At 42.3% G+C, this 23,932-nt stretch overlaps 1 protein-coding gene across 2 annotated transcripts; it reads left to right on the forward strand.

The window, feature by feature from the left end:
- The first annotated feature begins 2,404 nt into the window (after window positions 1-2,404).
- Window positions 2,405-22,855, forward strand: dnajc19 (DnaJ (Hsp40) homolog, subfamily C, member 19). 2 transcript variants are annotated; one of them, XM_078563965.1, is made up of 6 exons: window positions 2,405-2,545; window positions 17,091-17,142; window positions 19,868-19,941; window positions 21,859-21,935; window positions 22,491-22,561; window positions 22,638-22,855. In XM_078563965.1, the coding sequence occupies exons 1-6, from the start codon at window positions 2,543-2,545 to the stop codon at window positions 22,679-22,681; spliced, it is 321 nt and encodes a 106-aa protein (XP_078420091.1). In that variant the 5' UTR covers window positions 2,405-2,542; the 3' UTR covers window positions 22,682-22,855. The 2 variants fall into 2 exon arrangements, with proteins under 2 accessions (XP_078420091.1, XP_078420090.1); XM_078563964.1 differs by having other exon boundaries at window positions 22,657-22,855.
- The last annotated feature ends 1,077 nt before the right edge of the window (window positions 22,856-23,932 follow it).

Below are 23,932 nucleotides of genomic sequence, written 5' to 3' on the forward strand. Positions count from 1 at the left end.
GCTCCCTGTGAACCAAAGTAGAAATAAGTCAAAAGCAGGAGAGAGAGCACTCACATTTGCATTGAGATGGGGATGATATGGTTCAGGATCCTCATGAGGATATTCACTGCTGACCTCACCATCACCGCAGGCACGGTCTATGTCCTCACCAGTCAGCGTGATGGCACGCTCCTCAAAGTGAGTGAGGAGCCTAATGTGGGCCACTTCACCCCTGGTCTGGGACCTCTCCCTGCTGATATAAGCAGGCTTCTCCTGCATGAAAACAGATGGAGAGCGCGTAAGCAGGACACATGGCACTGCATGGAATGTTTGTGTGGTGAGCGGAGCCATGGACAGAATGAGGACGCAAGCTCGAGGGGGTATGAGCCTGATGGAGATGTGAGGGTGTGTGTGAGAGTTAGTGGTGTTGTCCCTTGAGGTGTGAGATCCCTGTGGATGTGTGGTGGGTTTGTGAATGTGTGAGCTGAGAGTGATGAGAAGAGTGAAGAGTGAATTACCCTGGCGGAACAGATGAGAGCATTCATCCTCTTCCTGCACTGAATGATTCTGCCCACGCAATAGAAAAAAATACTCACTTGTGATGATCAATGAGAAATTATAGCATTAACAACTAGTTTCTATTTATGTTAAGTTGAAATTAGGTTTGATACCTTCAGCATTCAGGACAGTGTTCAGAGAAGTGTTATGTTTGACTTGTTCCCACAGTAAAACTTAGATACAGCAATAAGATAGTCAAAACAATGTTTGGAAGAAATTTGCTAAAAATTCCAAATGAATGGAAGTGTTTACCCTCCAAGTTACTTTAAATGTGACAACAGCCAATATCTTTTATGCTACTGACTCCTTCTACATATCTATCACTGGTTAATCAGGTTTATGTTGGTTCATCATATATAGCTACACATTTAGTAATTCAGATTAGGATTCCAAATAAAAAGGGTGCAACACAGGTGCCAGGCCTCCAAGAAAAAGTGATGGCAATGCTTTTCATAGAGCACCACACAATCTTATATTCCCATCAAGAATGGGGAGATATTAGTAACACATAAAAGAAACAACAAATATAAAATAAAGTTTAAAAGTCATACAAAAAATGGACAAAGGTATTTTAAACGTTTGAATAAACATTAACATGTTAAGGAAGTACCTCCTTTCATTGTCCCTATGTTACGATCCCCATGGAGACCAATAACGCAAAAGAATCCAACTTCCCAAATGACTCCAAAAGGAAGAAACCAATAGATGTGATTTCATTTTTTTAAACTTTTACTGCAACAGTCAAACTAAAACAATTTATGCACGAGAAGAGAATGATGATTGGTTGGCAAGTGGACTCTGCTTGGTAGAGGCGTTGCCATAAAGAATGCACGAAAAAACTACCAAGCTTTTGTTTAAATTCAAACCAAGCAGGTCGACTCTGATTGGTCAAGGCATTGGCATGGGGAATGAACCAGGGAATGGTTATTCCCCAAGCTTTTATTTAGTTGAAAAAGACGCAATGCGTGGAAGGAGAAATGTCCAGTTGCTTCACCAGAAAATTGGAAAAGAACAAAAGCATGGAAATGAATGAATCAAGAATCCCACCAAGTGGTGATTGCTATATGCTGTGGTAAATGTGAGAGCTCAAGGGTCTTACAGTCATGCCATGGGAATACTCCTATCAAAATTAAATCATTATGCATGTTCACACAATTCTATTTCTGCCAGTCCATGTAGCAATCTGCTATTCCTGCATTCAAAATAATTTTCCACATCTTACCTATGAAAAAGTTCTTTGAAGTTTGGAAAAAAAAATCCCTGTGACAAATTACCATCCAATAGACTTAACTATGATGCATTGATGTCATCTTGATGTTAGATGCTTACCAGTTTAACAAGGCACAATCGAAATTATCATTTTAATGCCAAGATTTATAGCTCTGAAACTTCAGCCATGTTCTAATTTCCTACAGGAAGCAGTAAAGTAAATGGAGGTTAACATGATTTGAAGAAAGACGGATGCAATAAAACTAAGATTATCGCTGAATTATGCAAATTCCGTTAAAGTCTAATATTAAAACGGCAGTTTGGTGTGGTTACTTTTGTATTTAACAATAGAGTTAATGTGTCCAGTGCCATTTTTAAAATAATCCACATAGCTGTGGCCGTGTTGTTGGTATTTGATTTCCTTACCAGGACATGTCACCCTCACTGTCGCCTCCACTGCCTCTGATCCTATCACACCTCTGGCCTCTTGACAGTTGAGAGCCAGCGGCCTGATTGACAGCCGCGCTCAACTCGCCCGCGCATGAGGGGCGGGGCGGGGCCTCCTCGCGGTCACGCCCCACCCCGCGCAGCCCCGCCCTCCTCGGGGAACGCACCAATCGCGGGGTCGGGAGGCAAAGGAAGTTTCGCGACAGCAAATCTGGTGTGCGGCAAAACCCCGGCGATAGCCTGGTCACGTGTAGCCTCTGCCTGGAATGCCAAGCGGGAGGTGGACAGAATGTCAATGTATAGTTTGTAACTGTATTATTTTTAAAAGATAATCTGCTTTTCCATAAAAATGGTAAGTGACTGAATTCTTTTGACTTTTATTTTACTCTGGCAATCAGTCTCCGCGCAGTTTAAAGAAGCAGATTACAAACTCTCAACTGCACAGAACTGGGAGACATTTATCATTAAAACAGCTTCCAGATTTGGACTGTTATTGTGCCTTTGCTTTCATGACATATTGTCGAGCAGAGTTGATGTGTTTTGTTTCATTCATTCACGGGATGTCGCTGGCAAGGCCAGCACTTACCGCTACTCCTCGCCTGGATTATGTGGTCCAGCCCTGTGGGACAGAGCAGTATTATGAAAACCTGATGTTACAACAGAGGTGATGCCAACAGTGACTAATTTTGAAATGCTTGTTTGTGCTTTCCAAAAGTAGGTGACTTTTTTTTCTTAGTGAGTTAATAACCAATATTTCTATTTGAAAAGCCGAATTGAGTTACAACAGGACTAATAAGTGACATGTCTTGGGCTCATTCATATTACTAGTAAATGCTTGATTGAAAAATTACTTTTTTTATCATTTTCAAATTCCTGATGTTTTTCCAAAACAAAAAAACATTGCCCTGGTAATCACCAATTTCAATCCAAAATCCTTAAACCTATTCCAATTGTTGGCTATCTGTGCGTCCCACTTGTCCTTGCTGTTTAGCTTTGACTCAACTGATTTTCATTAAACCTTCTAGATTGTTATACATTTTAGATACAAGTATACTTTAAACAGATTCAAATTCTGTATAGCAACAAGAAGGACAATATTTGTATTATTTACAAATGCAAAACATTGCTTTAAAAGCTGAGTAGAGCTGTTTTGTGTGTACGTTTTCAATGATTAGGACACTCTTGCAGCAATCTCCTGGGCATGAGATGATTGACTTCCAACAACCATAACAATCTGACTCCAACCAGTGGAGATCCTCCCCACCACCCCCTCTTCCTGGAGTCCCATTGATTTCAACTTCACACACACTCAGTCAAATGCTCCTTGATGTCAAGGGCAGCCATTCACACCACCTCTGGAATTCAGCTCTTTTGCCCATGTTTGGACCCAAGGCTGAAATGAAGTCAAGAGCTGAGTGGCACTGGCAGAACCCAAATTGAGCATTGGTGAGTAGGTTGTGTAAGTGCTGCTTGATAGCATTGTCGATGACACCTTCCATCACTTCGCTGATTATTGAGGTAGACTGATGGGGTGGTAATTGGCTGGATTGGGTTTGTCCTCTTTGTAGACAGAACATACCTGGGCAGTTTTCCACTTTGAGTATGGTAACTACTGGAACAGTTTGGCTAGGGGCACAGCTGGTTCTGGAGCATGCATCCTCAGCGCGATAACTAAGATGTTATAGGGGTCCATAGCCTTTGCTGTTTCCAGCGCACTCAGCTATTTCATGATATGTGAAGTAAATCAAATTGTTTGAAGACTGGGATTTGTGATGGTGCAGAATTTGGGAGGAGGCAAGATGGATCATGCACTCGGCACTTTTAGCTGAAGATGGTTGCAAATGCTTCAGCCTTGTCTTTTGTACACATGGTTGAGCCCCAGCCTCCAGTTCATTAGGCCCCAGGTTCAAGGACTTGTGCACCACTGGAGTAGCTTTCACCTGGATTGGATTTGCACACGTTCCGTTAACCAGAATGTGACAAGAAGAAACAGAACATGCAAACGTAAGAGTTCACCAGCAAATAAGGTCAGAGTAGGCAAAAATGGTAAAAATACAGAATTAAAGTCACTTTAGATGAATGCACGTAGCATTCATAGAAACATAGAAAATAGGAGCAGGAGTAGGTCATTCGGCCCTTCAAGCCTGCACTGCCATTCAATATGATCATGACTGATCTGCTATCTCAACACCATACTCCTGCACTCTCCCCATATCCCTTGATGCCTTTAGAGTCTAGAAATCCATCTTTTTCCTCCTTAAATATATTCAGTGACTTGGCCTCCACAGTCTTCTGTGGTAGAGAATTCCACAGGTTCACCACCCTCTGAGTGAAGAAGTTTCTCCTCATCTCAGTCCCAAAATGCCTATGCCATATCCTGAGATTGTGAGCCCTTGTTTTAGAACTTCCAGCCAGAGGAAACATCATCCCTGCATCCAGTCCAACCTTGTCAGAATTCTATACATTTCAATGAGATCTCCCCCCGCCTCATTCTTCTAAACTCCAGTGAATACAGGCCTAGTCGTCCCATTCTCTCCTCATATGACAATCCTGCCATCCCAGGAATCGGTCTGGTGAACCTTCACTGCACTCCCTCTATGGCAAGTATATCCTTTCTTAGGTAAGGAGACCCAAAACTGCACACAATACTCCAAGTACTATATACAAGTACACAATACTCCAAAACTGCACACAATACTCGACAAGACCCTGTACAGCTGTAGTATGACATCCTTGCTCCTGTACTCAAATCCTCTTGCAATGAAGGCCGACATGCCATTTGCCTTCTTAACTGCTTGCTGCACCTCACGCTTGCTTTCAGTGATTGGTGCACAAGGACACCCAGGTCCCTTAGCACATTAACATATCCCAATCTATCACTATTTAAATAATACTCTGCCATTCTGTTTTTCCTACCGAAGTGAATAACTTCACACTTGCACTGCACCTGCCATGTATTTGGCCACTCAATCAACCTGTCTCAATACCTTGAAGCCTCTTAACATCCTCCTCACCACTCACATTCCCACCAAGTTTCATGTCGTCAGCAAACTTGGAAATATTACATTTGGTTCCCTCATCCAAATCATTGACATATATTGTGAATATCTGAGGCCCAAGCGCTGATCCCTATTGTACCCCACTAGTCACTGCCTGCCACTCCAAAAATGACCCATTTATTCCTCCTGTCTGTTAACCGATTCTCAATCCATGCCAATATATTAAGGCCAATCCCATGTGCTTTAATCTTACACACTAGCCTCTTATGTGGGACTTCATCAAAAGCTTTCTGAAAATCCAAATACACCACATCCACTGGTTCTCCCTTATCTATTCTGCTAGTAATATCCTCAAAAACGTCAAACATGATTTCCCTTTCATAAATCCATGTTGATTTGTCTAATCCCGTTGATAATTTCTAAGTGTCCTGTTTTCGTATCCTTTATAATGGACACTAGCATTTTCCCTACTGCTGATGTTAGGCTAACCGGTCTGTAATTCCCTGTTTTCTCCCTCCTTTTTTAAATAGTGGGGTTACATATACCACCCTCCAATCTGCTGGGACTGTTCTAGAATCTACAGAATTTTGGAAGATGAAAACCAACGCATCCACTTTTTCCATGGCCACCTGCTTTAGTACCTTGAGTTGTAGATTATCAGGCCCTGGGGATTTATCGGCTTTCAGTCCCGTTAATTTCTGCAGCACTTTTTTTTTAGTAATTTTCTTCGATTCCTCCTCCTCACTAGACCCTTGATTCTCTAGCATTTCTGGGAAATTATTTGTGTCGTCTTCCGTGAAGGCAGAACTGAAGTAGTTGTTTAATTGCTCTGTCATATCAAGATGGATGAATTGATAGCACAAATAGAAGTCAGTGAGTATGATGGCCACTTCAGAGAACATGGTTGCAAAGTGAATCACAGCTGGGACCTAAATATCAAAGGGTTTTTGACATTTTGGAAGGACAAAGAGAAAAGATAAGGAGGTGGGGTAGCTCTGTTAATGAAGATGAGATCCTTCAGTAATGAGAAATGATCTTGTTTCGGAGGATCAAAATGTTGAATCAGTTTGGGTGGTGATAAAGAAATAGCTCCGGGCATGCTTTTCTACATTCTTCATTCATTCCAGAGGATGAAATCTGGTGCATGGAAATGGTAGAATGAGGGATATCCCAGGCCATGATGTTACAGATTGCAATCCGATATGATTCTGCTGCTGATGACTTCTTTATACTTTCATAGGATGTGGGCATCACTGGTTGGGCCAGCATTTATATTGCCCACCACAAATTGCCCTTGAGAGGGTGTGGTTTGCAAAAGAAGCAAATGCGATGTGAGAAAAAACTTTTTCACACGAGTAACTCGGGTTTGGAATGCACTGCCTGGAAGTGTGATGGAGGCAGGTTCAATCGAGGCGTTCAAGAGGGCATTAGATGATTATTTGAATAGGAACAATGTGCAAGGGTAAGGGGAAAAGGCAGGGCAATGGCACTAGGTCATAATGCTCATTTGGAGAGCTGGTGCAGACACAATGGGCTGAATGACCTCCTGTGCTGTTAAAATTCTGTGAAGTGCTGCAGTCCATCTGGTGTAGGTACACCCACAGTGCAGTTCGGGATGGAGTTCCAGGATTTTGACCCAGCAACAGCGAAGGAACGGCAATATAGTTCCAAGTCAAGATGGTGTGCGGCTTGGATGAGAACTTGGTGTTGTTCCTATGCATCTGCTTCCCTTGTCCTTCTAGATGGTAGATGTCGCATGTTTGGAAGGTGCTGTTGAAAGAGCCTTGGTGAGTTGCTGCAGTGCATCTTGTAGATAGTACCACTATACGTTGGTGGTGGAAGGAGTGGATTTTGAAGGTGGTGGACGGGGTGCCAATCAAGTAGGCTGCTTTGTCCTGGATGGTGTCAAGCTTCTTGAGTGTTGGAATTCCACTTATCTAGGCAAGTGAAGAGTATTCCATCACACTCCTGACTTGTGCCTTGTAGATGGTGGACAGGCTTTGGGGAGTCAGGAGGTGAGTAACTCTCTGCAGAACTCCCACCTCTCACCCTCTGACCTACTCTTGTAGCCACAGTAGTCATAGAATGATTCTAGGGATAAACAACTGTAGCTATGAGGATAGATCGGAGCGGTTGGGTCTGTTTTCCTTGGAGAAAAGAAAGCTGAGAGGAGACTTGATAGAGGTATTCAAGATCCTGAGGGGTATGGACAGGGTAAACAGTGAGAAACTCTTCCCACTGAAGAGTACATCAAAAACTAGAGGGCCCAGATTCAAAATAATGGGCAAAAGGAGTAGAAGTGATATAAGGAAACTTTTTTTCACCCAGAGGATGGTTGGAGTCTGGAATGAACTTCCTGAAAGGATGGTAGAGGCAGGTTTGATCGAGGTATTCAAAAAGGAAACTATTTTTTAGATAGCAATCCATGTGCAAGGTTACAGGGATAAGGTAGGGGAGTGGGATTAGGTAGTATGCTCTTTCAGTGAGCCAGTGCAGACTCAATTGGCTGAATGGCCTCCTTCTGCACTGTAAGGATTCTGTGGCTGGTCCAGTTCAGTGTCTGATCAATGATAACCCCAGGATGTTGATAGTGGGAGATTCAATGATGGTAATGCCATTGAATGTCAAGGAGAGATGGTTGGATTCTCTTTTGTTGGTAATGGCCATTTCTTGGCACTTGTGTGGTGTGAATGTTACTTGCCACTTATCAGTCCCAGCCTGGATATTGTCCAGGTCTTGCTGAAAATGGGCACAACTGCTTTAGTATCTAAGGAGTCGCGACTGCTGCTGAGCATTGGGCAATCATCAGTGAACGTCCTCGCTTTTGACCTTATGATGAAGGGAAGATCATTGATGAAACAGTTGAAATTGGGCCTAGGACACTACCCTGAGGAACTCTTGCAGTGCTGTCCTGCAACTGAAATAATTGACCTCCAACAACCACCCCCATCTTCCTTCTGTGCTAGGTATGACTCCAAACAGTGGAGAGTTTTCCCCCTGATTCCCATTGACTCCAGTTTTGCTAGGGCTCTTTGATGCCACACTCTTTCAAATGCTGCCTTGATGTCAAGGGCCTCACCTCAGGAGTTCAGCTGTTTTATCCATCTTTGGATTAAAGATGTAATGAGATCAGGAACTGGGCTGCCCTTGCAAACCCAAACTGAGCATCAGTGAGCAAGTTGTTTCTGAGTAAATGCCACTTGATAGCACTATCGAGGACCCCTCATGCAGTTGATGTAGTTTATATGGATTTCAGCAAAGCCTTTGACAAGGTCCCACATGGGAGGCTTATAAAGAAGGCAAATGCACATGGGACACAGGGTAATTTGATGAGGTGGATTCAAAATTGGCTTAGTTGTAGGAGACAGAGGGTGATGACAGAAGGATGCTTTAGTGACTGGAAGCCAGTGTCCAGTGGCATACCACAGGGATCTGTGCTGGGTCCCCTATTATTCGACATTTCTATTAATGACATAGATGACTATGTGGGGGGGAGGATTAGTAAGTTTGCGGATGACACAAAGATTGACCGGGTGGTTAACAGTGAGGCTAAGTGTCTTGGATTACAGGAAGACATAGACGGGATGGTCAAATGGGCAGATGAGTGGCAGATGGAATTTAACCCTGAAAAGTGTGAGGTGATACACTTTGGAAAGAGTAATTTGACAAGGAAGTATTCAATGAACGGCATGACACTAGGAAGTTCTGAGGAACAAAGGGCCTTGGCGTGTGTGTCCATAGATCTCCTGAAAGCGGAGGAGCATGTTAGTGGGGGGGTGTAAAAGGCATATGGGACACTTGCCTTTATCAGTCGAGGCATAGATTACAAAAGTAGGGAGGTCATGTTGGAGTTGTATAGAACCTTTGTGAGGCCACAGCTGGAGTACTGTGTGCAGTTCTGGTATAGAAAGGATGTGATTGCACTGGAGAGGGTGCAGAGGAGATTCACCAGGATGTTGCCAGGGATGAGACATTTAAGTTATGAAGACAGGTTGGATAGACTTGGGTTGTTTTCGTTGGAGCAGAGAAGACTGAGGGGTGACCTGATCAAGGTGTACAAGATTATGAGGGGCATGGACAGGATGGATAGGCAGCAGCTGTTCCCCTTAGTTGAAGGGTCAGTCATGAGGGGACATAAGTTCAAGGTGAGGGGCAGGAGGTTTAGCGGGGATGTGAGGAAAAACTTTTTTACCCAGAGGGTGGTGACGGTCTGGAATGCACTGCCTGGGAGGGTGGTGGAGGCGGGTTGCCTCACATCCTTTAAAAAGTACCTGGATGAGCACTTGGCACGTCATAACATTCAAGGCTGTGGGCCAAGTGCTGGTAAATGGGATTAGGTAGGTAGGTCAGATGTTTCCCACGTGTCGGTGCAGACTTGATGGGCCGAAGGGCCTCTTCTGCACTGTGAGATTCTGTGATACCCTCAATGGCCATCGGTCTACTCTCGATCATCAGCAATTGGCCTGGATGGATTTGTCCTGCTTTTTTTATGGGCAGGACATACCTGGGCAATTTTCCACATTGTTGGGTAGATGCCAGTGTTGTAGCTGTACTGGCTGAACAGCTTGGCTAAGGGTGCGGCTAGTTCTGGAGCACGTGTTCAGTACTATCTTGAAGTGCTGTACTTGAAGTACTAGAACTTCAGTACTATTCTGACAGTGCCTTATGAATGCCCAGCTTTGAGCTGCTAGATCTGATCTGAATGTATCCAATTTAGCACACTGGTAATTCCACACAACACAATGGAAGGTGTTGTCAGTGTGAAGGCACGGTTTTGTCTCCACAAAGGCTGTGTTGGGCACTGTTACCAGTACTGTCAAGGATAGGTGCAATTGTGTCAAGTAGATTGGTGATGATGAGGTAAGCTGCAGAGATAGTGAATGCATTGGTTATGATTTTCTGAAATTTCCTATATTCTATTAGTAAGGAAGATCTAACAAGCCACTTAAATCAGAGTAAGATCAGACAGAGCCAACATGGTTTTACAAAAAGGAAATTGTGTTTGACAAATTTATTAGTTTCTGAGGATATAACTCGTAGGATGGATAAAGAGTAAGCAGTAAATGTGGATTCCCAAAAGGTGTTTGATAAAGCACCACATAAAAGGTTAGTATACAAGATAGGAGCTCATGGAGTTGGGGGTAATCTATTAACATGGATGGAAGATTTGTTTACAGACAGGAAGCAGAGAGTAGGGATAAATGGAGAATTTTCAAGTTGGCAGGCTGTGACTAGTGAAGTGCCACAAGAATTAGTGCTGGAGCTATTTTTAATCTATGTTAATAACTTAGACAACAAGATGAAGAGTAATGTATCTAAGTTTGTTGATGATGCAATACGGGGTGGGAATGTAAGCTGTGAGGAGGATGCAGAGATATAGTCAAATGAAATGAATGGGCAACAAAGTGACAGATGGAATATAATGTGGGGAAGTGTGAGGTTATTCACTTTGGTAGTAAGAATGAAAAGGCAAAATATTTCTTAGGTGTGAAACTTTTTTCAATGTTGATTTTCAGAGGGCCGTGGATGTATCAAACAATCATAAAGTTTATGGCACAGAAAGAGGCCACTTGGCCCATCATGTCTGCACCAACCGATAAACAAGCCACCCAGCCTAACCCCACTTTCCAGCATTTGGTTCGTAGCCTTGCAAGTTATGGCACTTGAGGTGCAAAATTTGTACAAAGCACAGAAAGTTAGCATACAACTAATTAGTAAGGCAAATGGCATGTTGGCCTGTATTTCAAGGGGATTAGAGTATAAGAATAAGGAAGTCTTTCTACAATTGTATAGGGTTTTAATGAGACCACTCTTGGAATATTGTATGCAGTTTTGGTCTCCACATCTAAGAAAGGATATACTTGCCTTGGAGGTAGTACAGCGACGATTCACTACATTGGTTCCAGAAATGAGAAGCTGAGTAAATTGGACCTATACTTTCTGAAATTTAAAAGAATGAGAGGTGATCTCATTTATTCACATGCGATTCTGAAGGGACTTGACAGGATGGACACTCAATTGTTTCCCCAGCTGGTGAGTCTAGACACAGGCACGGTCTGAGGATAAGGGGTTGATCATTTAAGACTGAGATGAGAAGAAATTTCTTCATTCAAGGGTTGTGAATCTTTGGAATTCTTTACCAGGGTAATGGATGTTCTGTAGTTGAGCATATTCAAGGCTGAGATAGATTTTTGGTGTCCCAGGGAATTGAGGGATATTGTAAAATAGAGGTGAGGCAGAGAATATCAGCCATGATCGTGTTGTATGATGGAGCAGGCTCAAGGGGCCATTTGGTTTACTCCTGCTCCTATTTCTTATGTAGATGTGCTTTTCCCTCTTGTTGACTGTCTCACCACCTGCCACAGCCCTAGTCTGATAGTCTTGTCCGTAGTGGTGCTACCAAGCCTCTTGTGGATGTTGAAATCCCCCAACCAGAGTGTATTCTGTACCCTTGCTACCTTTTGCTTCTTTCAGTGGTGTTTGACATGCAGGAGTACAGATTCATCAGATGGGGGATAACCTATTACAACCGGGATGGGAGTAGTGCACAGTTGATCTAGCCCCACTACTCCACAGGTTGCACCATTAGTTTAAAAGTTTGATTCGCTCACCAAAATGGGCAATCATTTACCTTCGCTACCGTTACCCAGAATAAAAGAGACTTTAATCAAGCTTCTTTCAATAAACAACAAACTTATTAGTTTTTAATAAAACCAGTCTTTTTGACTAGAAAGGCAAAGCTTATTCACATACAGTATGGAATATGAAAGTATACTAATTACTCTTTTGAGAAACCCTAAGCCTCTCTCCTCTCTCTCTCACACACGTGCGCGCGCACACAAAAAAAATAATAAAAATAGAGGAACTCTGCCAAAGATTAAAAGTCAGTGGTTCAGGGGAAAAGGAAAGATGGTGGAGTTCTTGAAATAGCGTCCAGATTATATGGTTGGTGTCTCAGCACTGATCTGTGAAACAGTTGAGGAACACTTGCAGGTACTTTGTTCCAGCATGCAGCCATGGACTGGATCTGGACTGCAAAAAGACTGCTGCCTTCCTTTCACAAACAGTTGGTCCTTTCTCTTGAAGCAAGGCCAAAATGAACTTTTGAACACAGATTTTCCAAGCACGTTTTTTTTTCAGAGCCAGAAACGACCATGTGACCCCTTTTGTACACAGTCCAACAGGGTCAAGAGGTTTCCAGTTTTAGAACTGCTTAATTACCTTTTCTTGTAAAAGGATGTTTTTTCTAGGAATAGCAATCAGTCTTACATTAACCCTTTAAGGGACTGTGTCATTTAAAACAAATTCTTCCAGAATATTCTTAGTCCTTGAAGATGAACCATTTTCTGTGAATAAAGTGTTTAGAACAAATCAGACAAGTTTCCTTGTCCACATTTAACCTGATGCCTTCTGACTTTGTGGCGGCTGGAATCAAATGAGGAGGTGCATCCTGTGCCACCTCCTCTGGTATGTCTGACCAGATAATGGGACAGGGTATACCCAGGGATGCTGATGGAGGAGTCTGCGACATTGGCTGAAGATTATGAATCCCAAGTATGACTATGTCATGCTGTTATTTGACTAGTCTATGAGGCAGCTATCCCAATTTTGACAGAAGTCCTCATGTCAGTGGGGAAGACTTTGCAGGGTGTGCCTAGGTCAATACCAGATGGACCTTTGATTTTATTCTTCTTAGACATTTTCATAGTTCTTAGACACAGCTTAGTGACTTGCTGGACCATTTCAGAGGCAATAAGAGTCAACCACGTTGCTGTGGATCTGGAGTTGCATATAGGTCAAACCAGGTAAGGACATTAAGGAACCAGATGGGCTTTCTTTAATGACAAATGACACTGTTACTGATAGTAGCTTTTTTATTCCAGATTTTATTTAATTAACTTAATTTAACTCCTAAGCTCGTGTGGTGGGATTGATTTACAAAAGTCCTGGGAAGACAATGGGGTAATCGTATTGTCGCTGAACCAGAGTAATGCTCTGGGGACCGGGGTTTGAATCCCGCCACAGCAGAGGGTGGAATTTGAATTGAATAAAAATCTGGAATTAAAAGTCTAATGATGATCGTGGAAACCAATGTCGATTGTTGTAAAAACCCACCTGGGTCACTAATGTCCTTTAGGGAAGGAAATCTGCCACCCTTACTTGGTCTACATGTGACTCCAGACCCACAGCAACATGGTTGATTCTTAAATGCACCCTGAAATGGCCTAGCAAGCCACTCAGTTGTATCAAACCACTACAAAGTCTCAAAAAAGGCATGAAACCAGACAGACCACCTGGTATCAACCTAGGCACCGGAAACAACAACGGCAAACTCAGCCTTGTCGACCCTACAAAGTCCTCCTTACTAACGTCTGGGGGCTAGTGCCAAAATTGGGAGAGCTGTCTCACAGACTAGTCAAGCAACAGCCTGACATAGTCATCCTCACGGAATCATACCTTACAGACAATGTCCCATCACCATCCCTGTCCCACCAGCAAGACAGACCCAGCAGAGGTGGCGGCACAGTAGTGTGCACTCGGGAGGGAGTTGCCCTGGGAGTCCTCAACATCGACTCCGGACCCCATGAAGTCTCATAAAATCAGGTCAAACATGGGCAAGGAAACCTCCTGCTGATTACCATGTGCTGCCCTCCCTCAGCCGATGAATCAGTGTTCCTCCATGTTTAACACCACTTGGAAGAAGCACTGAGGGTGGCAATGGTGCAGAATGTACTCTGGGTGGGTAACATCAATGTCAATCACCAAGAGAGGCTCAGTAGCACCACTATTGACCGAGCTGGCCGAGTCCTAAAGGACATAGCTGCTAGCCTGTGTCTGTGGCAGGAGGTGAGGAAACCAACAAGAGGGAAAAGCATACTTGACCTCATCCTCACCAACTTGCCTGCCGCAGATGCATCTGTCCATGACAGTATCGGTAGACATGCCCACCGCACAGTCGTTGTTGAGACGAAGTCCTGCCTTCATATTGAGGATACTCTCCATCGTGTTGTGTGGCACTACCACCGTGCTAAGTGGGATAGATTTCGAACAGATCTAGCAACTCAAGACTGGGCATCCGTGAGGCACTGTGGGGCATCAGCAGCAGCAGAATTGTACTCGAACACAATCTGTAACCTCATGTCCCAGCATATCCCCCACTCTACCATTACCATCAAGACAGGAGATCAACCCTGGTTCAAGAAGAGTGCAGGAGAGCATGCAAGGAGCAGCACCAGGCATACCAAAAAATTAGGTGTCAAGCTAGTGAAGCCATAACACAGGATTACTTGCGTTCAAAAAGCATAAGCAGCAAGTGGTAGACAGAGCTAAGCGACCTCTCAACCAACAGATTAGATCTAAGCTTTGGAGTCCTGCCACATCCAGTTGTGAATGGTGGTGGACAATTAAACAACTCATTGGAGGAGGAGGTTCCATAAATATCCCCATCCTCAATGATGGGGGAGCCCAGCACATCAGTGCAAAAGTTAAGGCTGAAGCATTTGCTACAATCTTCAGACAGAAGCACTGAGTGGATGGTCCATCTCGCCCTCCTCTGGAGGTCCCCAGCATGACAGATGCCGGTCTTCAGCCAATTCAATTCACTCCACATGATATCAAGAAACAGCTGAAGGCGCTGGATAGTGCAAAGCTATGGGTCCTGACAATATTCCAACAACAGTGCTGAAGACTTGTGCTCCAGAACTTGCTGCACCCCTAGCCAAGCTGTTCCATTACAGCTTCAACACTGGCATCTAACCAGCTATGTGGAAAACTGCCCAGGTATGTCCTGTACGCAAAAAGCGGGACAAATCCATCCTGGCCAATTACTGCCCCGTCAGTCTACTCTCGATCATAGTAAAGTAATGGAAGGGGTCATCAAGTGCTATCAAGCGGCACTTGCTTAGCAATAACCTGCTCGCTGGCGCCCAGTTTGGGTTTTGCCAGGGCCACACTCAGCACCTGACCTCATTACAGCCTTGGTTCAAAAATGGACTAAAGAGCTGAACTCCTGAGGTGAGATGAGTGACTGCTCTTGACATCAAGGCCGCATTTGAAGGAGTGTGGAATCAAGGAGCCCTAGCAAATCTGGGGTCGATGGGAATCAGGGGGAAAACTTTCCACTGGCTAGAGTCATACCTAGCACAAAACAAGATAGTTGTGGTTGTTGGAGGTCAGTCAACTCAGTTCCAGGACATCGCTGCAGGAGTTCCTCAGGGTAGTGTTCTCGGCCCCATAATCTTAACTGCTTTATCAGTGACCTTCCATCCATCATAAGGTCAGAAGTGTGGATGTTCGCTGATGATTGCACAATGTTCAGCACCATTCGCGGCTCCTCAGATACTGAAGCATTCCATATCCAAATACAGTAAGTTCTGAACGGTATCTAGGCTTGGGCTGACAAGTGGCAAGTAACATTTGTGCCACACAAGTGGCAGGCAATGACCATCTTCAACAAGAGAGAATCCAACCATCGACCGTTGATGTTAAATGGCATTATCATCACTGAATCACCCACTATCAATGGTTACCATTGACCAGAAACTGAACTGGATTAGCTATATAAATATTGTGGCTACAAGAGCAGGTCAGAGACTAGGAACCCTGTGACCAGTAACTCACCTCCTGACTTGCCAAAGGCTGCCCACTATCTACAAGGCACAAATCAGGAGTGTGATGGAATACTCCCCACTTGCCTAGATGAGTGCAGCTCCCACAACACTCAAGAAGCTTGACACCATCTAGGACAAAGCAGCCCACTTGATTGGCACCATATCCTCAAACATTCACTCACACCACCACTGATGCACAGTAGCAGCAGTGTGTACCATCTACAAGATGCACTGTAGGAATTCACCAGGGCTCCTTAGATAGCACCCTCCAAACCCACGGCCACTACCATCTAGAAGGGCAAGGGTAGCTGATAGATGGGAACATCACCACCTGGAAGTTTCCCTCCAAGCCATTCACCATCCTGACTTGGAAATATATCTCCGTTCCTTCACTGTCACTGGGTCAAAATCCTGGAACTCCCTTCCTCACAGCACTCTGTGTGTACCTACACCACATGGACTGAGGCGATTCAAGGAGGAAACTCGCCATCACCTTCTCGAGGGCAACTAGAGATGGGCAGCCAGCGAAGCCCACGTCTTGTAAATGAATTTAAGAAATCGGAGGTGTACTTACATAGTTCATAAAAATATCGTGAACAGGTTCAGAAAATAATCCAAAAGACTAATGGAACCCTAATTAGAAATCATGCCTCAGTTATACAAAACCCTGGTTAGGCCACACCTGGATACTATCAGTAATTCTAGCAACCACACATTTGGAAGGATATATTGGCCTTGGAGGGAGTGCAAAGTAAATTTACCAGAGTGATGCCTGTACTCCAAGGGTTAAGTTACAAGGAAAGATTAACAAACTATGGTTGTATTCTCTGGCAATAGGAAGGTTAAGGGGTGATTTTCATTGAAGTTTTCAAGATAATAGGGGAACAGTTTGAGCGGACAGGGAGAATTTATTTATTAGCAGGGAGTCTTGGACTAGGTGTCATAATATAGAGCCTTTCAGGAGTTAAATTTGGAAACACTTTGCACAAAGGGTGGTAGAAGTTTGGAAATCTCTTCTGCAAACAGAATTGATGCTAGATCAATTGTTAATTTTTAAAGCTGAGATTGATTGATTTTCGTTGAACAAAGTCGGGGGCAAATGGTCTCAGATGAATCATGATCTCACTGAATGACAGAACAGGCTTGAGTGTTTTAACGGTTCCTATTCGTATTTCCCAATTAGCAAAAACTTTGAAAGAATGCACATCAACCTAGATAACATATGTAAGTTCAGAGCCTAACGTGTTTAAAATATATGTAATAATATATGCTCTTTTTCCATTTCCAGGCGAGCACTATGATAGCGGTTGGTCTGACAGTTGCTGCTGCAGCATTTGCAGGTTTGTACTGAAAGACAAATAGACATAATACTAAGGTACTTTGTTCACCTGTTTTCTTAGTTTTATTCATATAACCCTCATGTTTGCAGATATGCACATTTTTATCTCAAGGCTATGTTGTCAGCTTATCATGAGTAGAATTTATTTTCATGGATATGGATTTTACTACATTTACACACTTCACTCATTATTATATGGGGTTCATACCAAGTCAGGCCACTTATAAGTTCCACATAGTTCACTTCATCTTTTATGCTGTAAAATGCAATATAATCAAATCTGGTAGTACCATTTTATGAGTAAAATAAGGGCACATCCTATCACAGTCGTTTGAATTTTAATATTTCCTACACCAGCCTTAAGGTTGTTTAAAATTAGAATTGCTTAGTTTTATGCATCCAGTGAATTGATACAGCCCAATTTGCAGAATCTTGCACAGGACTTTTGCAGCCAAGAAGAGTTTGGGTCGATGTAAAATCCACAATCCAAAAGCAAATTTTTGTTGTAAGCAACATATGGCTGTGATGCTTCTGAGCAGTCAAATAACCTGTTACCTTTCACTATTTTGGTTCATTCATAAAGATCACTTGATAGGCAATTGATATTGGTAAAACTCTACAGTAGTACAAGTCATGAGGTGAAATTTTGCATTGGAAAAATTGTGTTCCCTAAATAATTTACTTGGATTAAACTTTTAAAATAATGTTCCCAGTGGCACATCCATTAACCTGAGGAATGCCAGCTTTGTGCTCGACCAAACACACACTGAAAAGACTGATGGGAGCAATGAAAGGATTGCAAGCAGTAAAACTACAGAAAGAATGGGACGATGCATTGAATGATGCAACACAGCAGGATCATTGTAGCTGTGATGGCTGTTTTGTAGAGCTATCTAATTACTGCCATTCCCCTACTTTTTATCCATAGCCCTGTAAAGCTTTTCCCTTCAAATATTTATACAATTCCCTTTTGAAAGTTACCATTGAATCTGCTTCTACCACCCTTTCAGGCAGTACAATTCAGATTACAACAACTGGCTTTTTTAAAAAAGAATAAACTTTCTTGTGGGTTCTGGTTTTTGCCAACCACATGGGGTGAAAGGGGATTCAACCCCAAATCTTAAGTGCTGAATGCGCTAGTTGGCACAATTAGAGAGGGGGAAGGGGGTTGCAGTATAAGTGAGATTTGATATGTTACAGCATTTGAGAAGTAGTTAACAAAAGTGCAATCATGAGGCTGTTACCCGTTATGCCCAGGGTAAAATGTCATAATCTCAAAGCCTACAACCACTAGCCTATGCTAAGGGCCTTTGTCGAGTCGGTGTGGCACATGTGGGTACCTCCATAGCTGCTCCTTCCTTGGATATGTCTGCTGGATGGTCCTAAATCCCTGGCTGAATGCCTCTACACACTCTGTGCTCAGGAAATCCCTCCTTACACTTTCTTTGCATAGAGAAACCTATGGGGCAGAATCTTGCCCTTGGATGGCGAGCGGGCCCCACTGGCTTGGCGGCGGGCGGGCAGCCGACCCCTGCCACTGAAACAGGGTGCGCCCATCATTTTAAGTGGGTGGGCCAATTAAGGTCCGCCCAGCGGCATCTCCGACAGAAAGCGCTATGAGCTTCCTGTGCGGTGGGGGGAGGGAATCCCCAGCTGTCAAAATGCGCTCTTTCGCGCATGCACGCGAAAGAGCGCACTTCTCCCTGAGGCAAAGTCCTGTCTCAGGGAGATTACGGACAGTGGAAAAAACTTTAAAAATAGAAACAATAAAAAATTATTGACAATGTTAAAAAAGAACACAAACGTTATTATTTTTGTTCAAAACGGACATGAAACTTCATCCCGCCAGCGGATGAAGTTTCATCAATAATCAGAAGCCCGCTGGGGCTACTGGCCTGCCCGCCAGCCTTAAGGTTGGCCGGGCAGGTCTTTAAGTACTTTAACTAGCCCGTCAATGGTCTTAATTGACCATTGACAGGTCGGCGGGCGGACAGCTGATTTCGCTGTCCGCCCGCCTTCCTAAAAATTTAAATGGCCCGGGATGACGTTGGGGATTCCTCCCAACGTCATCCCGTGTCGTTTTCCCCTTGGCGGCCGGGCCCCACCCCCAAATCGCCGAGGGGAAAATCCTGGCCATGGAGACTGGTTTAACCAAATTACAAAGATGTCACTTACTCCTCAGTGCCTGCCCAGACGGTGTCAGTCTTTTCTGACAGCTTGACATCATCTATTTTTAAACCCTCCTCTGCTATTATAAGTGCAGCTGTAGCAATGCAGTAGACATGTAGTGTCCTTGATGGCCTAATGATACCTGTGAGAGGCACCCTCCCTTTATTCCTTTTCCCATTTCAATTGAGGCACCTAGCCTATGTTCTCATGGGAACATGGCTACTCTGATTATTGTTCTATACTTACTAATGTTCATTGAATTTAATTAGCTGCATTACCCATTATTCTCTTTTAATTGCCTAACTTTTCCTACTACCCCCGTTTTCCTTCAGTTATCACTATCTTCAAGTCTTAATGGTGTCTTGGGTAATACAAAAGTAAACTAAAACACGTGTATAGATATTCTTGGGATGACACGGTAGCCATATTCTAACAGGTAATACTTCCAATTAAGCATTTGTCCTAATAAGCAACTAGTGAACATACTGGAGGACTCTCAGATTTAAGTTATAGTTTCTACATGCAGGCTATTTTTTGTTTTTGTTCTTCCTTTTTAGGCCGCTATGCTGCTAAAGCTATGAAGCATATGGAACCCGCTTTGAAACAAACCATTCAAAGCCTGCCCAAGTCGGTTAGTTTCTGCCTTGCTGTTCAGTTTATTCAACGATGATATATTACACACAAAATCTAAGGGGATATCTAGATGAATAAAAATAGTTCCTAAACTTGCACATGCTCAAGATACAAGTTCTTGAAGCCTGTAAAATCTCCTAATTAATTTTTGGATTTTATATGTCTTAAAATGACTTCTCTGCCCCTGTGTGGAAAACAACAAATTTTTGGGAATATACCAAGATTTGGACCAATTAAAGTCAACTGTTTTGATTTGAACTGGCCACCAGGTTCTCATTTTCACCATTTGGATTAAAATCGCATGGCCATATAAAAATAAAATTCAACCAAATTTAATTGTTCCCTTTACACAGCCTTTGCTGTTGAATACACCAATTAGTGTGAGGATCAGTACCTTGAGCAAGATAATTAGAATACAAACAATACAAGAAGCACAAGTGCAAATTCAAAATCTTTAGTGACAAAGTCTGCATTTTCTCAAACTTGAGGAAGTGCACCAATTTTACATAAATAAAAATACTGTGCATGATTTGAAATTCACTAGATGATTGCAGATCTGCACGTCTACTGAATAATGTAGCTCAAAGGGGAACAATAACATTTATTGGGTTTGTAGATGTTTATGAACTGGAACAACTGAAAAATATTTGCATTTTTCCTGAGCTATTTTTTGGAAAATCAGCATTCAGGGAAATTTCACTTTTCTAAACATTAATCTTCCACATCTGGTTCTTCCTCTGGTGATATTAAGTAATGTGAATGATGTTTTTAAATTGTTTTCTATATTTATGAATGGCTTAACATTTCCTTTTCAAAAATAAATTATATTTTTATATTAATGTTCTTTCACCTCTGGATCCTAGGTTCAAATTTAAATCAGACTCATGTTCCCTTTCCTGTCCAGTCAGAATCTGAAAGGAAACAAATGTGCATTGCTTCAAGTTGTTCTTAAAAGTGCTTTATAAATTTATATTAAATTATGGTCTTGCTCAGAGAGCTATAAGGATTGCTCCAGGAGCACCGCCAGACCAACAAAATCAAAACCATGATTTCAAGAGCAGGGCAGAGACCAGATACTCTGCAACAAGTAATTCAACCCCTGAAACCCTCAAAGCTTTTCCAAAATATATTGAGCTCAAACCAGAGGAGTGATGGAACACTCACCATACCTCTGGATATGCACAGCCACGACACCCGGGTCAACACCATTCAGGACAGGGGAACTTGCTTGTTCAGCAGACTTAATATTTACCTTCCTGTCAGTATTGGATGCACTGTGATTGCAATATGCACGTTCTACAAAATACACTGCAGCAATTCACCTAAGGTTGCTTTAACAGCATCTCCCTACAACTTCTTCAAGAACATTATGTATTAGAATTATCACCATCTCTAATTTTGAGCACCATCCAGATTTGAATGTATATCACTTCTTGCATTGTTATTGGGTTAAGATCCTCCCACTTAACACTATCAGAAGGGCTGCAGTGATTTAAGGAAAATAATAAATAGCATCTTGTCAGACAAGTAGGATGATCAAATTTAGACTTGCGAGTTTTGCCCACATCCAGAGAACAAACTTAATTAGATTTGAAGCATTGTATTGCAGAAGCTAATCCATGTCTTCCACTGAAAAGGTGACATATATTTGGAGTCTGTTTCCACACTGCAAGTTGATGTACAGTTTTTTAGTGTGTTGAAACTACTTTGCAAGAGCATAACATCTAATATCTATTGTTGATCATTCCACAAGTGCATTCTTGAACTACTTCAGGTGTTAATAATTGTTGTAGCTTTTGGATAATTGTACTTTTTGGCTTCCTGCATTCACTTGCCACAAATTCTTAGGTTTCATATCAAAATAGGTCTTGCATATTACAGTGACAATATTGCAGAAAATTGATTTTCATTTCAGGCTTTCAGTGGATACTACAGGGGTGGATTTGAGGCTAAAATGACCAAGAGAGAGGCAGCTCTTATTTTGGGAGTGAGGTAAAACAACATTTTAATTTACAATGAAATATCCTTAATGACAAAGCTACTAATGGTCATAAATATCTTTTTAGCCTATTGCATTATTAAATAACCTCCAAGATGTTGACAGTTAGTTTATGCTGGTCTTGAACTATTTGACATATCCCTGAGTTGTTGCTATTAAGTAGTTATGCCGGCACTCAGTGTCATTCTATGCATGCTGAATAATACCACTGCTGTAGTAATTCTTGGTTATTCCCCAAAATCCCAAACTGACCTGGAATCTTCATACAGTCTACACTGATCCAAATGTGTTCAATTGAAGTAACGCAAAAAAGTGTGTCAGCATGTGCATGCTTTTCTAAACCAGCCTGGCCCACCTTGGAAGATGTCCCAATGCATAGTGTTCACTTGAACCATTTTTATAGTAGCAAGTAGACTGTCCTGACTGTGTTCAATTAATAAGTCACAGGGCAACTGACCATCAGATACCCAGATGTGGTTATTCTTGCATGATGTCAAACGTTATACTTTTAAAAAGTACTTTTGGTTTAACAATCTGTCTGTTAATAGTCCTACAGCTAATAAGGTTAAGGTTCGAGAAGCGCACAGGAGGATCATGGTGCTTAACCACCCAGACAAAGGTGAGCTCATCTGGTCAAAATTAGGTGTGTCTATTAAATGTGTTGGATTGTAGTCTTCACTTTAAACATTTTGAAGAAAATGGTTTGTTTGACAGGTGGATCTCCTTATCTTGCATCTAAAATCAATGAAGCTAAAGATTTACTGGATTCTCAGAACAAAAAGTGACCTTGCAGGAAGACAAGTTAAACCATCATTTTTTTGAGGATATATTATGGTTTTATGGTCTGCTATCAGCTTATTTAATCATGTAATCCAGAATCTATTTTAAATAAATCATCTAATGTTCAAAGATGTTTTTTCTGTACATTAAAGAGTCATTTTTAGAATTAGAGCTCATTAATATGAGGGGATCATAAGCAACATTCCCTCTAAGCTGCACAAATGGCTTTCCCTTCATGTTGTGCATGGCCCTCTTGGAGAATACACAGTGCAACAAACAGGCCGCTCACAGTTAAGGAAAATTAGTGGGAACATTGGACGTAGAACCAAATTGTCCAAGCAGCAAAGACTCCTAATTGGATTTCCTCTTTCAAAATAATTTCATATTTAAAATAGCAATTCTAACAAGTGTTGCAATGCAAAATAAGATGTAAATCCTCAGCACATACCAATTCAATTGTTCTTAGAGGTTGTAAGGATATGAAAATGATAAAAATGAAACACATTGATGAAGTCCATCATAGAGGAAAGACAAGCTTAATAAAATTGCTTTAAGAATTCCCTGAAGATTCTTTGGGCCACCGTCTTCGCCACCAGTTTCTCCTTTCAGCCGAGGCCTTGGTACTGGATGTAAGGATTGTAACAATTTCACTTTACGCAGGGTTTGTAGCTATTTTTTTAAGAGTAAAATTAAATTCACTTGACTATTTCCTGCATTTGGAATGTCTCCACTAACATTTTATCAGAGAACTAAGTCTTCAGGCAATAGGAAGGTTGTGGTGATAGGGTTCTGGTTTCTAGATTTGGCACTCTACTCAATTGGTGGTTTACTTATGGCTTTCACTGGGCATTTGCACTTTGAAAATTCCTAAACTACAAGGCAGCAGTAATGGCTTCTTCCGAGCCTGAGAAAATGGTCAAGCAGTGAGGATTTTTTAGGAGGAAGATCCTACACTATTGGTAACTGTACTTGGTCATTCAAGTATCATCTCGTGCATATTGTAGCAGCCCTACTAAAACATCATTTTAATAGGAGAGGTCTCAACTGGGATTCCTCAAAAGACAAAATTTGCATTTATGTATAGCAGCTTTCAGTTCAGGACATGCTACATTTGTAGTGTAGGGAAACATGGCAGCCGATTTACATGCATTAAAATCCCACATACCAGAACTTAGATAATGACCAGATAATCTGCTTTTTAGGTGATGAG

This window comes from Cetorhinus maximus, chromosome 19 (assembly GCF_964194155.1).
Source record: "Cetorhinus maximus chromosome 19, sCetMax3.hap1.1, whole genome shotgun sequence".
Classification (NCBI taxonomy): domain Eukaryota; kingdom Metazoa; phylum Chordata; class Chondrichthyes; order Lamniformes; family Cetorhinidae; genus Cetorhinus; species Cetorhinus maximus.

Excerpts from the sequence above, each read along its gene's own strand:
- dnajc19 (XM_078563964.1), top strand. Across the intron at positions 17,143-19,867 it reads TGCTGCTGCAGCATTTGCAG|GCCGCTATGCTGCTAAAGCT; the intron begins GTTTGTACTGAA and ends CTTCCTTTTTAG. Across the intron at positions 22,562-22,656 it reads GCTTAACCACCCAGACAAAG|GTGGATCTCCTTATCTTGCA; the intron begins GTGAGCTCATCT and ends TTTGTTTGACAG.